The sequence below is a fragment of the Antedon bifida genome, chromosome 2 (assembly GCF_963402885.1).
Source record: "Antedon bifida chromosome 2, ecAntBifi1.1, whole genome shotgun sequence".
NCBI classification, from domain to species: Eukaryota; Metazoa; Echinodermata; class Crinoidea; order Comatulida; family Antedonidae; genus Antedon; species Antedon bifida.
This window is the reverse complement of record NC_136227.1, coordinates 9,727,450-9,748,391: the sequence shown is the minus strand read 5'-3', so window position 1 is coordinate 9,748,391 and position 20,942 is coordinate 9,727,450. Positions and strand designations below refer to the sequence as shown.

Sequence of the window (20,942 nt, the reverse complement as noted above, 5' to 3'; positions counted from 1 at the left end):
CACTTGAGGACGAGTTTGGTTATCCGCCGCAACAAAACGTATCTTGCGCATTCAAGTACTTTTCATTTATGACTTTTCCAAAAAGTATCCTATTCAAAATTAAAACTGCCCTTTCGGTGTAATAACCAAATAAATCCTTTTATTTAATTGTTTTCGCCTGATGGGATTCGATCCCGGTACCTCTGATACCAAAGTCGGTTGCACTACACATCGAGCCATATGAGCACCTGCTGAAGAAAATCCGAAGAACAATTACTCGTTCATTCGGCATGTCGTGAACCCCTCGATGCAAGTTGATTATTACCTATCAAACTAAATCATAATTTTTACTATGATGAAATCTTCACACATTTTAAACAGTAACATATTATGACTTTCAAGTTTTATATATTAAAATGTGAAGAAAAAAGATAAACGTTATGTTTATTGTTTTGCTCTTTGAAAATGTTAGTTATATTTAATATGCACATAATGTAGCCATCAAACACGTTTTAGCATTCAAGACTATAATAAATCAGACCTATGATTCATACACTGCAAGAAAAAAAATTAAAAAATGGGGGTAACCTTGCATTCTGATGAACTGTATCGTTTTTAAAAGTAGACATATTTTGCAACATTTTCACAATTATTAGACATTTTACGTGTGCAACCAGTCATGTTTAACGTGCTCGTGGAACGCCATTTCCAGTTGAATAGTGAATAAAATAACGCAAAATTGTTAACTGAAGTTTGAAAAACACAATCTATGCAAAATAAAGGCTCATACGCGTTCCCTGCGCCGTGCGCGCGTGAAAATGCATCTGGTGGGAATTTTTTAAACGCTTAAAATGACCTGAAACGTGCGCTAATTTAATCAGAAAATGATTTGAAGCATTTTAAAATTTCAAACGCCGTTTACGCGCACACTTTCTAATGTTACAAAATTTTGTAGCGATAAAACAGTTTACAATTGATGTGAAGCAACCGTGGCTGAAAATTTCGTTACAAAATAATTATTTGTTTCGAAGTTATGATCAATGTAAGAATTTCAGAAATTCGCGCGTAACTTACGCTACGTGGCTCTGACAGCGTCCAAAAGCTTCGCAGTACAACTTCAGTTAAATGTCTAAATGTTTACAAAGTTACAACATGTTATGTTAACACGTGGTAGAGAAAAGCTGAACACAACAAGTGGCGGAAATATGGAAGAATAATAAAAAAAAGAAACACTACAATTCCAAGGGCTTATCCGCTTGAGGCGGATAACCAAGAAGAAGAATATGATTTCGTACAATCACAAGGAGTTATCCAGCAACTTCGTTGCGGATAACCAAAAATTGGGGGTCAAATCTGAAAGAAATATATCATAAAACTATGAAAAAAAATAATCAAGCGCAAAAACGGGCTTTCTAGGCTGCATATGAGCGAAGTGCGCAAAAGCGCGCGCGCAACGCAAATTTTTTTGAAAAATGTGAAATGCTTAAAATGTCCTGAAACGTGTAGAAAGTTGATTAGAAATTGATTTTGAGCATTTTTAACTTTCAAAGCGCGCGTACGCGCGATTTGACCAATGTTCAAAATTTTGCTGATGATACAGGAAGATGACCTTTGACATGAAGCATACGTGTGTCAAGTGGTATTTAAAAATAGCTATTGGTTTTCAATTTATAGTCAATCTAAGAATTTCAGAAAATCGCGCGTAGTTACGCTACGCGACCATATTTTCATTAAACCAAAGTTTGTTGCACAACTACATATATACGTGCATCTGCTGGCCAAGTTAGAACATAACAGCTATTGCCGATTTAGAGATCTGTTGCGCACAAAAAATGAGCAGAAAAATTGAAATCTTTGACAATAAAATAGGCTATCGCTCTACAGAGAGCGATAGCCTAAAAATAAATCAAATTGTTCATCAGCTCAGAAATTCCTAAATAGATGTTAGCTAAACAACTCATAATTATGCATGATATGTTAATGAGCATCCAAACAGAGATCCGATCTGTTATCTTCGCCACACAAACAAGCATGTGCGACGAACAGAAAAAAGTGCTGGGGTTTCCCTGATCGTATGATGTAAAAAGCTCTGCCGTTAATTTGCTGGTAAGTAGAATTTTATTTTAGATGAATGACATATCCTCCTATAATAGTTATATATATATATCGCAAACTAGACATTTTTGGATTTAGTTATAGGTTTAGCTATTGTAACGGATTCTTCACTTGTTGTAGGTTGTTCGTCTGTCGGTCAGGCCGTCAGAGTCGCTATACGGAACGAGGAAAACAAAACTACATCCACACATAAATTGGAGTCTTTCATTTATTTCTTCAAACCTTACACCGTACCGATCTCCCAACTATCTTCTACTAACCTTAAAAACACGTCTACCTCACTTGTTGAAACCCGAGCTAAAACTAACTACATTGGGCGAATCATGGCCATCACATGGCCGTTCCCCATCTATTTCCACCAGCCAATCAGCTTCCATACAGAAGTAGGCCTGGCTCAAAATGGGGTGGCACCACACCTAATTCGTTACACTGCCCCCCTCTCAGACGTATCGGTCCCTCGAAACTCCAATTTCCATAAGAAAACTCCATATAAATATTTTTTTTTTTTAAACAACTTTTACAAAAATACAACATAAGTGGTATAAAAGTTAACAAACTAAAATCAGATCATTCATACATCTTATCATTTTTAGAGTCATTATTTATCATAGAGTTCAATCAGTAGTAGTCATTCATTGTGTAATCCCGAGAGTTCAATCAACAAACATCATAATATCAATCTCATAAATAATCAGAGTTAAATTACTGCCTCATAACTTAAATAATCATCATTCTTCAAGGGTGTATACTCGGGTCGTGATTACTTCTCTCCACTTCTCTCCCTTCCTATACTGGATCTCTTGAACAGTCTCGCGGACACTCCGCACCTTCCCTTTCAAAATCTCAGTTAAATTAACTAGTGTGCGGGCGGTCCCCATAGGCTCCTCCACTGCCTCGGCCTCACTTCCACTATCCTCCTCACGACAACACACCGCATCATCCGCCCCCAACAACCTTAACAGATTCCGGTGCTTCCCGGACGGGACCAGAATCGGCGCCTCCTCTGCTTTCGCCTCGGGTCTAAAGAGAGAATCAGATCCGGGTGTTGTGATGAGGGCATCTCCAGGCACCTCCGGTTCCTTCATCGGTTCACTGGCCACGTCGCCCTTTCGGAAAACTCGCTCCGGCGTCCTCCTCTGGCGGTGGAACCTATCGAAGTGTCGGCGACGTGCGTCGGTGGAAGAAAACTTTGCAGTGCAATGTCGGCATCGAAACTCGTCTCGGTGTTCCTTTTCCTTATGTCGTCTCAAGGTCCGGCCATCAATAAAACGAGCTAAGCAACGCTCACAACTAAATTTCTGGACATGCTTCATCTAAAAGTTAAACAAAAAGAAAAAATATATATAACTAACTGAACATAAGGCATAACTTCTCTATACGTCATACCAAGCCGGTCGCCTCCGGGCCCTGGGAAATCTCCCGGTTCGTTGTGCTTCGGGTGATGGTTCCACGACGACTGGTGGTTCCATCACAGATAATGTAATTTGGTCTTCTGTCTCCTCCAGTGGCTCCATAGCTTGCAGAGTGCTTGGAGCTTCAGCCTCCTCCATTGGCCCCACGTCGTCCATCTGTGGTTCCTCGGTCCTCACAGGTGGTTGCGTCCAGCCCTCCATGGGTCTCCCTTCGTAAACCTTCAGTCGGTCCACGTGGACCACTTTACACTTCTTTCGGGGTCCCTCCTGTATCCGAAATGTTACCTCCGACAATTTCTTCAGCACCATATAGGGTCCTTGCCACCGGCACTGTAGTTTTGGCGATTTGCCCACGGTTTTAGCGGAGTTGTATAGCCATACAAATTGCCCTTCGGAAAGGTTGTGCTTGCTTGCCTTTTGGTCATGAGTTCTCTTCTGTCTCCTAGCACTCTGTCTAAGTCCAACTCGCGCCCGTTCGTGGGCTGCACGAAGTTTTGTGCGCAGTTTCTCGACGTAGTCAGTCTTTAGGTCAATATCCGTCGCTCCATCAGTGGGTAGCATCAGGTCCAGAGGAATCGTCACTTCTCGCCCTAACACCATCATATTCTGTGTTTCTCCAGTAGATTCCTGAGGAGTGCATCTGTAGGCAAACGTTGCAAATGGTACATGCTCATCCCAGTCTCTCTGATTTCGATGCGGATCCAGCATAATTGCCAACATGTGGACAAGAGTCCGTCCGGTTGAACCGTTCAACCATCCCATCGGACTTCGGGTTGTACGGTGTGGTTCGAGTCTTGTCAATTCCCAGAAGTTCGCACATCTTGGCGATTAAATCAGATTCGAAATTTCTTCCTTGATCGGTATGCACTTGCCGTGGGACCCCGTACCTCAGAACAAAGTTCTCTACAAGACAGCAAGCAACGGTCTCTGCCCTTTCATTTGGTATGGGGTACGCTTCCATCCATTTGGAAAAATAATCACCAACGACGAGTATGTACTTATTGCCTCGATCGGTCTCGGGGAAAGGTCCGGTGATGTCCATCGCAATCCTTTCCATCGGGCTACCAACAGCCTGTTGTTGGAGGGGTGCTCGTTTCTTCTTTGGCGGTGATTTCCTACGGGCACACGCGTCGCACTGTCGAATCCAGGTTCTGATCCAGCTGCGCATTTCCGGCCAGAAATATCGTCTCATCACTTTCGCAGTAGTTTTTGCAACCCCCAGGTGCCCGCTAGTTTGGCCCCCATGCAGTTCCGCCAGTGCTGCCTCTCTCATTTCGACTGGAAGAACCAACTTCCAGTTTATAGCACTTCCGTCATCGGACTCCCATCTCCGGTACAGAACTCTGTCCCGCAACTCCAGTAAGTCCCATAACTGCCAGTATGTTTTGTCAGTCCGGCTCAATCCCGCCATCTCTTCCCACGTTGGCCGGGGTCTACCTTGTTCCTTGGTTTCCATGACCCATTGCATGTGTGTGTCCTCCAACTGCGCTCTACGAACGTCTTCGAGGTTGGTTCTTGGTTGTAACTGTACTAGTCGCACAGAGGCATTCGGTTTTAAGGTACACATCGTCGGATCCGTCTCGGTTTCTATGGGTGTCCATGCATCCATCTTCTTCTGTAGTCTGTCCGCCGCTTTGCCACATTGACCACACGGTTTCCTTGATAGCCCGTCGGCGTTTCCATGTTTTAGTCCGGGTCGGTGAATCACTTCAAAATCATATTCCCCTATCGCTTGTAGCCATCTGGCAAGTTGTCCTTCCGGCTCCTTGAAATTTGTTAGCCAGCGCAATGACGCGTGGTCCGTCCGAATTAGAATGTGACGTCCATAGAGATACTGACGATGATGCTTTAAGTACACTACCACGGCCAGCAGCTCTCGTCTAGTAGCACAGTAATTTCGTTCAGATTTACTTAGCGTACGGCTTGCATAACTGATGACCCTTTCTTCCTGTCCCTGGATTTGCGATAGCACCCCACCAATTCCAACATCGCTCGCATCAGTGTCCAATATGAACTGTCCCTCGGCTAACGGGTAAGCTAACACGGGTGATCGCATCAATCGTTCTTTCAATTCCACAAAAGCTCCCTCACAATCTGCATCCCATGAGAAACGTCTGGCCTTCTCTGTCAGTCTATACAACGGTACAGCTATTGAAGCAAATCCGTTGATAAAACGCCTATAGTAGGAGGCTAGCCCCAAAAAACTGCGGACGTCTCTGACGGTGGTTGGTGTCGGCCATTCCTTCACGGCTTCGATCTTGGCCGGGTCAGTCTTCACGCCTGCATGAGAGACTCGATGCCCCAGATACGACACCTCCTGTTTGAACAGGGTACATTTCTTCGGTTTTAATTTCAGACCCGCCCCTCGCAATCGGTTAAGGACTTCCCTGAGGCGATTGATCGCTTCCTCCACAGTCCTTCCGTATACAATTACGTCGTCTAGGTACACCAGTAGTATGTCCCATTGCAACCCGGACAACACGCGTTCCATTAGCCTTTCGAAAGTCGAAGGGGCGTTGCACAGTCCGAACGGCATCACCTTCCAGGAATACAGTCCTCCTCGCACCACAAACGCAGATTTAGCCTTAGCGTCCTCGTCCAATTCCACCTGCCAATACCCTGAAGCGAGGTCTAAAGTGGAGAACCACCGGGATCCAGACAGTGCATCAAGTGAGTCGTTTATCCTAGGTATGGGATAGGCATCCTTTATGGTAACTGAATTTAGGCGTCTGTAATCCACGCAGAAGCATTTGAGGCCCACGGACCCTCCGAAGGTTCTATTAAACCCTTGTCCAATAGGCCCTGTACCTGGCGATTTATCTCGTCACTGGCTCTCATCGATTGGCGCCGGGGCGGTTCCTTCACTGGCCGTGCATCTCCAACATTTATGTGGTGTTTTACCTCGCCCGTCCTTCCCAAGTCAAAGTCTCCCTTCGAGAACACATCTTGGAATTCTGTCAACAGTGACGCGACCGGTCCGTGGTATTGCCCGTCGATGGCCGTTACACTTCGTTTCAATAAATCCTCCAAGTGCTCAGGTACTCTTCTGCCAGAAACTGGCGTCGTCGGGTTATGTTCTGTTTCGATTTGTTCTTCTGATATAGGCGTTAATTTCCCAACCGTTGTTCCGCCTCGAAGGACTCGCCGTTCTTTCCCCGGGTTAAAGACACGTAACGGTAGTTTCCCGTCCTCCACCTTCACCAGTGTTCATGCTAGAATCAAGCCATTTTTCGCCATTCCCTCCTCTTGGTTAGGCTCCACCATTCCTACCACCGGGTGGCTCGTCAGCAACCTGGCGAAGCCGGTTACTAGGTGTTCGTGGCCTGGTAGGATCACGGTTGTGTCTTCGATCGTTATGCTAGAATTGAATTTGTTACCTCCCGGCCCAGTCAATAATTACTTCGCCGCCAATTTTTATTTGTAATTTCCCTAGATCCAATAATGATCCCGTTGATGTGAGTACGTCCATCCCGAGTAATCCGTTAACCTTCAGGTTCGCAAACGTCACCCTGACGGATTGAAATGTTGGGCCGACTTTTAGTCCGACGTACGCACATCCGATGGTCTCCAGTGAAGTTCCATCTGCTTGTTGGAGGTTCCTCCTGGCCTTCTCCAGTCCTGGTCGCCTTTCTCTTGGTATTTCGTAGTAAATATTAGAGGACATGACAGTGTCGGAAGCTCCCGTATCAACGAGTAGGGTAGTTTTGATTCCGTTGACCTCGGCTGGTGCGTAAAGTCCTTCCATGGGGGTGTACTCCGAACGTGTCCTCTTTTCTGGCACGTCTATGGTTTCGCCGTCGGTGTTTCTCCGCTTCTTTGTATCTGTTTGGAGGTTGGGTCCTCGGTCTCTCCCAGCCTTCCCTTGACCCCTGGAGTTGGCTGTCCGTCGTTTCCCGATTGGCGCTGGAGAGCCTCAGGACACATCCGTGCAATGTGCCCTTCCTGGTGGCAATTGTAGCACTGTATCGTCTTTCTTCGCTGCCGCATATTTCTATCCTCTCGAGGTCGGTTTTCCACTGCCGGCGACGGCGTCCAATTCGACCGCTGGTTCGCCTCCATTCGTTCCATCCAGCTGGTTATTCTCCTCTCGAAAACCGCCTGCCTCGACTCTTCCTCGGGTATAATTGGCCTAACGTATTTCGCAGGCTGTCTCAGGGGGCGTTCCTCTTCCAATTTCACGAAACTCTCAGTGGCTAACGCCGCTCGTATAGCTTCGTCTAGGGTGGAAGGTGTTGCTCGGAAGATTCCTTCCCTTATTTCAGGTCTTCCCACTGCCTCCATGTAGTGTCCTTTAGCTAGGCGTTCCACCCCGGCCTCGTCAAATTCAGGATATGCCAGGTATGCCAGTTCTCGAACAGCCTGCCCCAGTTCTTGTAGACTCTCTTTTGGTCCTTGCCTTCTCAGTCGTAACGACATCAGGTGATTTTCGGCTTTCCGTCCCGGTCCGAACCTCTGTTCCAGAGCATCCAGCAATTCTTTGTAAGTTGTCTCCCGTCCTTGGCTAGCCCCGAGGACCTTTAGAGCCTGCCCCTTCAGACTTGCTTTTAAGAATGCTCCAGCCTGTTTATCGTCCCAGGAATTCGCAGCTTTACACGCCTCAAAGTGTTTTGCGTAATCCCTCCAGGGTGTCTTCCCTTCGTATCTGTCTGGAGTTATGATTGGTTTTTGGAAGTCTCTTCCGAATTTCTTAGTGAACGCCTCATGTCCGACTATCCTCGGCTCTCTAATTAAGGGCCATGGCGTTGATGGAGCTGACATCGACTGTGTAGTCCCTTTATTCTCCGTAGAGTGTACCCTTGGTGGCCCGAAAGAAAGTAAGCTGCTCGGAGCCCCACTCGCCCCTTCCGGTTCTGCTGGAGTCCTCAGAAAGCTGCTAAAGTCAGGCACTGGTCTGGGGACTGGCTCAGTCACTTCAGTCTTATTCACATTGGCAGAATTTATCTCCTCCTCCAGTCGGTGTACCTCTTGGCTCCAGTATTCCAGCGAATCTACATCCGCCGACGGTGGTTCAACATCGAGGAAGTTTGCCATCTTATATCTCTATAATTGTTCCTAGCGAGAATAGAATACTCGCAACTTCAGATGATAATAATTCCTGCGAGGGTAGAATACTCGCACTTCAAACGATAATAATTCCTAGCGAGAATAGAATACTCGCACTTCAAACGATAATAATTCCTAGCGAGAATAGAATACTCGCACTTCAAACGATAATAATTCCTAGCGAGAATAGAACACTCGCACTTCAAACGATAATAATTCCTAGCGAGAACAGAACACTCGCACTTCAAACGATAATAATTCCTAGCGAGAATAGAATACTCGCACTTCAAACGATAATAATTCCTAGCGAGAATAGAATACTCGTACTTCAAACGATAATAATTCCTAGCGAGAATAGAACACTCGCACTTCAAACGTAGGCCTCCCGTAACAACTTCCGTAGCAAAGCAATCCCACTTCTGCCACCAATGTAACGGATTCTTCACTTGTTGTAGGTTGTTCGTCTGTCGGTCAGGCCGTCAGAGTCGCTATACGGAACGAGGAAAATAAAACTACATCCACACATAAATTGGAGTCTTTCATTTATTTCTTCAAACCTTACACCGTACCGATCTCCCAACTATCTTCTACTAACCTTAAAAACACGTCTACCTCACTTGTTGAAACCCGAGCTAAAACTACTTACATTGGGCGAATCATGGCCATCACATGGCCGTTCCCCATCTATTTCCACCAGCCAATCAGCTTCCATACAGAAGTAGGCCTGGTCGATTATCAAAATGGGGTGGCACCACACCTAATTCGTTACACTATCTAAGGCTAAGCCTAGCTAGAGCCAGGTCTAGTTAGTAGTTTACTACTGTGTAGTGTAGTATTCCTGTAGGCAGGCAGACTTGAGATAGGTCAAAAAAGTAGACGAGCTAGGCTCTATATATTGTACTCACCTAACTAGGCCATCACTCCACAACTAGCTACAGGAAATAGGCCTACTATGTTGCTGTACCATTGATATACATTTGGAGCTAGAATTAATTTTAAATTCTAAAAAAAGACTGATGATGAAAAGCAAACATTTGGAAAATGATCAGGATACAGTCAAAGAAGTTGACGATAGTGTAACACTCTGACCATCAGGTCAACCACCCTTTTTCACTATTTCTCCCTACTCCAACTATAATTTAACATTCCTAGTGGTTCCTTCTTGTCCCTAGCTACTCTTTATTCACTTTTTCACTTTCCTATAACCCACATCCTTAATCAATCATTGTTTCCTCATTATCAAGGAATGTTCCCTCTTCTAAATAGTCCCCTCCCAGTATATAATTAATTAGGACCATTACTTAAATATGCATGTACTGCTAAGAAGAGAGAGAGATAAAAACGTTTTAATAATTGAGAAGAAAACGTATGTGATGATATAGCCAGAACAGACTGCATTACATTGGATATTGAAATAAAACTGTGTCTGGACCATAACCATATATACTGTTTGTACATTAGTGGCGGTGTGTGACATCCTGCTGCTGATACTATATATAGTAACGGATACACTAAAACACCACCGTTACAATAGAATAGATTGTTGTTGATAGCAACCAAAACACTAGTATAGACTAGACCTTGAGGGAGGGGATGCACCAATATTAATAATATTGATACTAATAATAAGGAATGACTATTTTGGATACAACCATTTCAGGAATTCCTTACTGTACATTAGTACCCCAAATTGAAAACTTCAGATTCATGTACAGAAATAAAAATTATATGTACAGTATCTATGTATAAATTTAAAATGGTTAATTCTGACATAGGCGAGCAGAATAGAAAAACTTCGGTATAAATCTCCGACTTGAATACCTACCTTATCTATCTTAGATGTACCGCGAAACGTAGATTTGATAACATTAGTTTTCAGTAATACGCTATTGTTCTATATTTCTATCTTAGGAAGATATTATAAATGGTTTTATAACAACATTTTTTGATTTCCTCAGTATATTTTCAATCAATTTCAATTGTACGCAGGTCGAAGTAATTTCCGGGTTCATGATAAGTTCACATGTTCACCTTGCATCTTCCTGGTTTTAACTAAGTTGGCCGTTAGTGACTATATAGCCATTTTAGTTTTTTGTTTATTTTCGGATCGGACCGCGCGTGTGAAGGTTCGGTAGTTAAAAAATAAAAACTATACTGCAAATTAATAAAGATCAAATTAAATATACGCCATAAAGCATCGGAATATATTGTGGGGAATAGTATTATAAAATTACATAGGGAGATCTGATGATAAGACATTTTGTTTAAAATCGAGTGAAATCCCGATAGCCGAGTTTTATTAAGTAAGCTGGCAGGAATAACCGTAGGCTATCTGTGTCCCGTTAGGACCGGGATGTCTGCCCATGTAGCAAGCCGTCTAAAACGTCTTCTTGCCGCGGAAGTTAGTTTCAAAAGATGTTTAAATTAAATAATGTATTAATTATTAGGATGACATTTTTTTTAATAAACGCCTCCCCAATAAAACATCACTTTGAATATTAATTGCACCCCACCACCCTCCCCCACCCAAACCCAACTATCTACTAAACGCCCAACCACAATTATACACACAATATTGTATTATATTTATAGTGACACAATGATACTAGTTGTAGTAGAATTCATCGTACTGTTATCTACAATTTACCAAGCATTTGACATTTATTTTAATAAACGCTTCCCCAATAAAACATCACTTTCAATAATAATCGCTTTTTTACATTAAATGTAGTTTGTGACCGTAAATTAGATGTAACAAACGTAGGGAATAGGACTTTAACTTTTCTATTTAATTTTTAAATTTATAGACTAATGAAGACTGGAGGTTACACCCATACTGCATAAAGGAAACTGGCGGTAGACTCGGTAGTGGAACACAAGAAAAATTAAATATTGGATGACTATCAGCATTTGGCAAATATATTGGCTGTTGTTTGTTTTCATAATAAAAGCATATTTTCCAAACATACAGTAGCAACAGCATTAAATAAATAAAAAAAAATACTACTACAAGAGATAAAATCTTCATAATTTTAATGTGTGAAGATACAATACAGTACAGTACAAAATGAGTTAATTTCTTGAGTATATTCCATTGAATTTCTGCATTATTGATTGTTAAAACTCTTTGACAATTTATCTTCAACTATTAATTGATGTGTTGATTGTGGCATTACAGCAAAGCGTGTCTTCTAGGATTGTTCATCCATTTTAAAGTGTCATAGTAAGAAATGTTCAAATAAATATTGTGAACGTTGCTGCCACATTTTTTGTTGATTTCTTCACCATTTTCCACTACTTGCTCATATTGTTCCAGCATTCAATTAGTATGTTAATACCTATTAAAAGAAAGACATTTTTTATTAAAATATCTACATAAAAAGTTTAATTGTGTGAATGTTGGTTTGAACGTTATTGCTTTGGAAGCATTTTTCAACATATCGGTACAAGTACTGTAAAGTACACATTCACAAATATATTTAACTTAGATTATTTGGTCATTTTCTCTACTACAATAATTACATTAATTAGATGTACAGTATATTTACAATTTTCACAAATTTATATTAGCATTAAAAGCTAATTCATCATGAAGGAAAAACCAAGCACCATAATCTCTCCTGGCCCTGGTGGTGATATGAATAATGGTGATTTGAAGGACTATTATAGTTTTATACTAAAAATAAGAAAGAAGAGTTGGTGTCAAAATCACTCTACTAAAACCTTATTCTTTACTACAGTACATGCTCTAAATAATCACAGATAAATTGAAAGAAATGTTTTTTTAAATGTTGTAGGCCTAATCCTATTTAAAGCTAGGTTGGCAATAACTATTATTAAGGCTTAAGCTGTATTCCATTAGTATAGCTAGGCCCCATCTCAAAGTCGCCCTGACACAGTCGCCCCATCCGCTCCGCTGTGGTCGCACTACACAACGCCCCATCTCAAGAAGGGGAATTAACCCCGCCGATGATATCGGTCGCGTTCGAAATCGGTCGCGTTTAATTTTGGTCGCAATGAAATGATGTTACTTTGGTCGATGAATATTTATTATTAATGATTAAATTGTTTGTCTAGGTAGAAAGATGTGTGGCTTGAAAAATGACAATCTGTAAACATAGTTTAAGATTATAATATTATTCGGCATAATGTCATTTAACAGTACATAATTATTTAAATGTGAAATATTTTATATGCAACAAATTACGTAAAACAATTTATTAATAAACATTTAGTTTTACTATTAGTATTACAATGAACATTTGATTATATAAGCCCGGAAAGGCAACCCCATCATTATCTATTATAAAATTGTATCATATTCCAAATATTTAAAAATCAGAACAGTGCATTAACATTATGAACACTGTGCTTCACTGGTGCCAAATTGGGTCCACTTGAGCACATAGTGGAGACCCACTTGATAGTTTGATTTAGTTCGCTTTTGGGAAACCTGTCTCTCTCTTTTGTTTGTTATTTTTTGTTATGTGAGACGAAATAAATGAAATGAAATGAAATGAAAAAATATAAGAAAAGATATTAAATTTCAGTGACTTATTTCTATTAATTTTTATATCACTGTGCTCAACTGGTGACAAATTGAGTTCATTTGAGCACAGTGTATTAACATACAAAAAGGTATTAAAATACAGTAACTTATTTCTATTTTATATCACTGTGCTCCACTGGCGCCAAATTGGGTTCGCTTGAGCACAGTGTATTAATATATGAAAAGATATAAAAATTAGTGACTTTCTATTTTATATCACTGTGCTCAACTGGCACCAAATTGGGTTCACTTGATATCAGTGTATTAACATACAAAAAGATATTAAAATGCAGGGACTTATTTCTATTTTATATCACTGCGCTCCACCGGCACCAGATTAGGTCAAATTGAGCACAGTGTATTAACATACGAAAATATATTTAAACTAGAATTTAATTCGTCACTTTGACGAATTATAGGTGATCATTTTTATCATTTTACTGAAATTAATTTTTTTTAAACATGCACATACGTTAACATACGATCGGAAAATGTTGATGTATGCCATCCTATTATATGCTTATAGTGCTGAGTTGTGCCTATATGCCATATGCAATATGTACAGTATATACTGTATATCTATATACAGTGTAGCATAGGTGAAATTACGGGACACACATGTTCTAATTTTTTGGCATGATGACGTTATCAAACTAAACTTTAAGATGACAATTTCGAAAGATAATTAATTGAGCAAAAAAATATAAGATTTGGAAAAAAATTTGGCACGTAGAAGCGCTGTGCGCGCTCTTTGAATTGTGTATAACTTTGACGAAAAATATGAAAAAACTACTTTTTCACTTCAACTGGCCATATGTTAACGTCACAACATCCGATAGGCTTAATTTTTATATGAATTAATATCTACATTTCATCAGCTTTCATAATAAATTATAATCATCAAGGTAACCTTCAATTCTGAAGAGCTGTAAGATATTCAAATTTACTGCGAAGGCGAAATTCGAGCACACATAACCAAGATGCGCTCTGTTGAATGTGATAATCTACACAAAAAGATAACAAATCCTAATTTTTAAATTCAAGTGGCCATTTGATGACGTCAAAACATTTTGTACGTAAAATGTGTACATGAATTCATATCTACAACTCAATGGCTTTCAGAATAAGTTAAAAAAATCGGGGGTCATCTTGCATTCTGAAGAATTATTTTCATTTTAAAAAAGACCTATTTTTCACCATTTTCAGAACTTCTGTAAAATTAATGTGCGCATTTTGTCATTTTTAACGTGCTCGTATAGCGTTATTTTAAGTCGGAACTGACTCAAATTTGGTGAATGTACTAAGGATGGTGAGTAGAATGAGATTTGTAAAAAAAATTCATGTTTTTTACGCTTTTTAAGTATCGCGCGCGCAAAAACGCATTTTTGCGCAGTAATTTTTTGAAACACGCAAATGGCCTAATTCATGCTCTAAATTGATCAAAACTTAATTTTGAGCGTTTTAAATTTTTAACGCGCGATATCACGCGCATGAACCTACGTGCGCGTGCGTTTTTATTTGCTAATATTTTTACCCTTGATCTGAAGTTTACGTGTAGTGAATTTCATTAATATGTGATAATGAATTATGGAGATATGATTGATAATGTGATTTCGCAAAATGGCGTATAAATGTCGTCACGGATGAGTGATCACGCTGGAAAGCTTATTAGGATTAAGTTATATTATTTGAAAGATATTCTGAAATTTTTGTAATCATTGACATTAAACTTTTTGAGATAATTGTTACACAAAATAGTGTACAGAAACAATAAAAAGAAAAAAAAAAATAACTAGAATTTAATTCGTCACTTTGACGAATTATAGGTGATCATTTTTATCATTTTAATGAAATTAATTTTTTTTTTTACATGCACGTACGTTAACATATGATCAGAAAATGTTGATGTATGCCATCCTATTATACGCTTATAACGTTGAGTTGAGCCTATTATATGCCATATACATTATGTACAGTATATAATGTATATCTATATACAGTGTAGCATAGGTGAAATTACGGGACACACATCATGTTTTAATTTTTTGGTATGATGGAATTATCAAAATAAACTCGAAGATGACAATTTCGAAAGATAATGAATTGAGCAAATAAATATAAGAATTGGAAGAGAATTTGGCACGTAGAAGCGCTGTGCGCGCTCTTTGAAATTTGTATAACTTTGACGAAAAAGATGAAAAAACTACTTTTAAACTTCAACTGGCCATATGTTAACGTCACAACATCCTATAGGCTTATTTTTTATATGAATTCATATCTACATTTCATCAGCTTTCATAATAAATTATAATTATCAAGGTAACCTTTAATTCTGAAGAGCTGTAAGATATTCAAATTTACGGCGAAGGTGAAATTACACAACCTACGTTATTCAAGTTTTACGCGTGATGACGTCATCAAAATAAAAATAGTGGCAGGTCATGAGAAAGTCAATTAATTGAGCAATCACATACTAAAATTTGAGCGAAAATCAGGCACAAATTATTAGAGATGCGTTCTATTGAATGTGATAAAATATGACAAAAGAGAAAAAAAACTTAATTTTAAATTCAAGTGGCCATTTGATGACGTCACAACATTTTGTACGTCAAATGTGCACATGAATTCATATCTACAACTCAATGGCTTCCCGAATAAGTTAAAAAAATTGGGGGTCATCTTGCATCCTGAAGAGTTATTTTCATTTTAAAAATGCCTTATTTTTCACCATTTTCAGCACTTTGATGCAATTAATTTGCGCATTTTGTCATTTTTAATGTGCTCGTATAGCGTTATCTTAAGTCGGAATGGACTCAAAATCGGTGAATGTACTAAGAATTGTGAGTAGATTGTGATTTATACATCAAATTTTATTTTTTACGCTTTCTAAGAATCGCGTGCGCAAAAACGCGTTTTTGTGCAGTAATTTTTTGAAACGCGCAAATGGCCTAATTCATGCTCTAAATTGATCAAAACTTAATTTTGAGCGTTCTAAATTTTTAACGCGCGATTTCACGTACATGACCTTGAAACGCGCAACTTTTTATTTGCTAATATTTTTACCTTTGACCTGAAGTTTACGTGTAGTGAATTTCATTAATATGTGATAATGAATTATGGAGATATGATTGATAATGTGATTTCGCAAAATGGCGTATAAATGTCGTCACGGATGAGTGATCACGCTGGAAAGCTTATTAGGATTAAGTTATATTATTTGAAAGATATTCTGAAATTTTGGTAATCATTGACATTAAAATTTTTGAGATAATTGTTACACAAAATAGTGTACAGAAACAATAAAAAGAAAAAAAATAAAGATTTCATACAATAACAATAGGTGATCATTTAGCATTCTAAATGATCACCTAATAATAATAAAGATTTTATACAATAACAATAGGTGATCATTTTATTCTAAATGATCACCTAACTAGAATTTAATTCGTCACTTTGACGAATTATAGGTGATCATTTTTATCATTTTACTGAAATTAATTTTTTTAAAACATGCACGTACGTTAACATACGATCGGAAAATGTTGATGTATGCCATCCTATTACATGCTTATAGTGCTGAGTTGTGCCTATATGCCACAATATGTACAGTATATACTGTATATCTATATACAGTGTAGCATAGGTGAAATTACGGGACACACATGTTCTAATTTTTTGGCATGATGACGTTATCAAACTAAACTTTAAGATGACAATTTCGAAAGATAATTAATTGAGCAAAAAAATATAAGATTTGGAAAAAAATTTGGCACGTAGAAGCGCTGTGCGCGCTCTTTGAAATGTGTGTAACTTTGACGAAAAATATGAAAAAACTACTTTTTCACTTCAACTGGCCATATGTTAACGTCACAACATCCGATAGGCTTAATTTTTATATGAATTAATATCTACATTTCATCAGCTTTCATAATAAATTATAATCATCAAGGTAACCTTCAATTCTGAAGAGCTGTAAGATATTCAAATTTACTGCGAAGGTGAAATTACACGGCCTACGTTATTCAAGTTTTTACGCGTGATGACGTCAATAAAATGAAAATAGTGTCAACTCATGATAAAAATAATTAATTAAGCAAGCACATACTGAAATTTGTGCGAAATTCGAGCACACATAACCAAGATGCGCTCTATTGAATGTGATAAAATATGACGAAAGAGAAAAAAAACTTACTTTTAAATTCAAGTGGCCATTTGATGACGTCACAACATTTTGTACGTGAAATGTGTACATGAATTCATATCTACAACTCAATGGCTTCCAGAAAAAGTTAAAAAAATTGGGGGTCATCGTGCATTCTGAAGTATTATTTTCATTTTTAAAATGCCTTATTTTTCACCATTTTCAGCACTTTTATGCAATTAATGTGCGCATTTTGTCATTTTTAACCTCCTCGTATAGCGTTATTTTAAGTCGGAACGGACTCAAATTTGGTCAATGTACTAAGGATGGTTAGTAGAATGCGATTTGTACAAAAAATTCGTATTTTTTACGCTTTTTAAGTACAGCGCGCGCAAAAACGTGTTTTTGCGCAGTAATTTTTTAAAACGTGCAAATGGCCTAAATCATGCTTTAAATTGATCAAAACTTAATTTCAAGCTTTTTAAATTTTTAACGCGTGATTTCACGCGCATGACCTTGAAACGCGCAAGTTTTTATTAGCTAATATTTTTACCCTTGACCTGAAGTTTACGTGTAGTGAATTTCATTATTATGTGATGATTAATTATGGAGATATAATTGATAATGTGATTTCACAAAATGGCGTATAAATGACGTCACGGTTGAGTGATCACGCTGAAAAGCTTATTAGGATTAAGTTACAGTATTTGAAAGATATTGTGAAATTTTTGTGATCATTGACATTTAACTTTTTGAGATATTTGTTACACAAAATAGTGTACAGAAAGAAGAATAAAGATTTCATACAATAACAATAGGTGATCATTTTATTCTAAATGATCACCTAATAATAAAGATTTTATACAATAACAATAGGTGATCATTTTATTCTAAATGATCACCTAATTAGTGACTTATTTCTATTTTATATCACTGTGCTCCACCGGTGCTAAATTTGAGCCACTAGACCAGTTACAGTAGTACTATTTCTATTTCGGAAGTAAATAAGGCATAAATGGCTCCATTGTCAGAATGACGCTCTGAATATACCTCTATTATCACATCATATTTTTGTTTTGATGATGGAGAGGTCACATCATTTCATAGTAACATTTATTTCCTTCATAATATACAAATTATAAATAATACAATACAAAATTCATAACGAAAAGTAAGGTAGTTAAAACAATATAGTTTTTTTTTTTTTTAAATGAATGAAACAATATTATGAAGGAGGCACAATTTCGGAAAGCAAAAGCTTGTGTTGAAAGGGCCTGAACAAAAACAAAAAATAATTAAAATCAAAATAGTAAATAATACTTAATAGTAAATGGTATATAGGAATAGAGTAATTGCCATAACAGAATATGAAAACAATAAAAACTGAAACCTAGAATATAACTAATTATTAAATTACTTTTGTGTTAAATATTGTTTAGTGTTAAAGATGAAGATGTTTGTTTGCAGAAGTTGTAATTTTGTTAGGAAGTGAGTTCCATATCTTGGGTCCAGTAAATCTAATATTGTGTTGAAAAGAAGTCTTTTTGTGTTTAGGAATATGAAGGTTATTGAGGATTCTTGTAGAATAGCCGTGAAATTCATAATTGGGTGAAAACATATCGCGTAAATGAAATGGAAGAAGAGCATTTTGGCTTTTGTAAATAAACATTGTTGAAAAATATTAATATCAGTCAATTTTAATAATTTAAGAGAATGAAATCAAGGATCTGTACTAGTTCTAGGTGAAACATTCGAAATTATTCGTATGATTTTCTTTTGTATTATTTGAAGTTTATTTAAATTGGATGGGAATGTGTTACACCAAACGATATTGCAATATAAAAGATATGGCAAAACAAGGGAGCAGTAGAGTGTTCGGAGAATATGATGTGGAAGAAAAGATTCCGGTCTACAAATTATACCAATATTTTTTGAGATTTTGTTTTCTGTCTCAATAATATGGGGTTTCCATGTCATGTCTTGGCACAAGAATCATACAATATGCATAATTCATAAGCTAATTTAGGGCAAGGATTAAATCTTATAAATCTTTAATATCTTTTCGGAAGCCAGTTGGTTGCCAGCCAATCGACTTCTGGTTGATTATTTTTTATTTTAAATTACGATTTTCTCAGGTAAATATTTTTTTTTTCATCCAGATTTGGTCAAAGTGAATAACTTTCATGAAACATTAAAATGGCCTATTCAATACATTTTTTTTCAACACAATTTTTTGCAGGGGGACAATACATAGAAAAATACAAGTTTATTGAAATATTTATTTTTTGTTAACTTTATTATTATAGTCTAGTCTACTGCTATTTTATTAGTCTTAAAGATTATTAGCTATTTTGTTAAGCTCAATAAGAATTGCAATATTTACAAAAATATGACAATAATAATAAAGACATAAGACACAAAAAATGTCAGTAATTCTTACATTTTATTTTGTTCAAAGCTAAAGCTTCTGAAATTTTTGAGAATGCAGTCATAGAAGAAATGATGAAACTTGCAGAGATTAATGAAGTGATAAAAGAACTTAACAAAACGTCAACAGAAGGTGTTTCTGATTTCGAGAATGATGTGAAAGGAGAAAACGTGACATCACAGTCAACAGAAAATGCAGCAAAAGCAAGCACATCAACAGACATGTTGGATCTGGAAGTTGAGGGTAAGCATTCATCACATGTATCATTAGCATTTATTTGCATCAATGTATTGAATCATAACATAATGACGTGGACCAGAGTTTAATTCTATCTTTAACAAATGTAATATCTAACAACATCCACACATGTAATTTTAAATATTTCAATAACAAAACAAGTCAAATTTTAATTTCGGGGGCATTCCACAGTATTTTTTTGTTACGGACGGGACATTTTTGAGAATATAACTAGACATATCTTAGAAATAAAAAAGAATACAAAATTCAAAGTAGAATAAATGTATACATATATGGCCAATGTTTATTATGAAAGTCAAAAAAAGAAAAAAGACTGTACAAAAAAATTTTTATTATGAAAATTGTATGCGTCGCGGATGGGACGGCAAATGGACATGACTTTTGAGAAGGTTTACGTATTGTAATATTTCTCCTCATTTAAAAGAGATTTTAAAATTTGTTTTGTATTATTATGTTGCCAGATAGTTGTTTTAGATAACTGAATGTTAATTATAAAAATTGAACTGAAAATTTATTAATAAATATGATTTATATGTCGTTACGGACGGGACATTTCTAACGTCGCGGACAGGACAACTTTGTCCATGTTAAAAAATTGTATAATTTTGCTATTAAAAAAATTTAAAAATAAGTTTTTTACATCAATGTAATCTTTTATTTACAAATCAAAATATAATTCAACCTTTGAAACACTGTTTAAAAGTTTATGTCAAGTGAAAATATTAAAATTCATAAATATGAAATATTATTTATAAAATTAATTATTCGAAGAGTTATAACGAGAAGCAATATTGTAAAATGTTATCAAAATATTTATTTACACTAATATAAAAGTTATGCTTGGCATATTAAACAAGACTTCAAGATATTAACACATTTAAGGCGAATCTTTAAAAATTGGCGTTGGCGTTTGATGTCTGAATTTGTTAGGGGATCCAAGTTGCATCTGAAATTTCCTTCTATCCTTGCTTGGATTTAATAACTGTAGGCCTATACTTCTATTAAAATTCAATCTTA

At 37.3% G+C, this 20,942-nt stretch overlaps 1 protein-coding gene and 1 pseudogene across 1 annotated transcript in view; one reads left to right on the top strand and one right to left on the bottom strand.

Moving 5' to 3' along the window:
- Positions 1–20,942, top strand: part of LOC144836245 (uncharacterized) — a 50,502-nt gene that overhangs the window by 13,452 nt on the left and 16,108 nt on the right. Inside the window, exon 9 of the mRNA XM_078691496.1 lies at positions 19,698–19,910. Coding sequence (XP_078547622.1) covers positions 19,698–19,910 — 213 coding nt within the window. The remainder of the gene's footprint in view (positions 1–19,697; positions 19,911–20,942) is intronic.
- On the bottom strand, positions 2,823–4,326 carry LOC144858720 (uncharacterized; annotated as a pseudogene).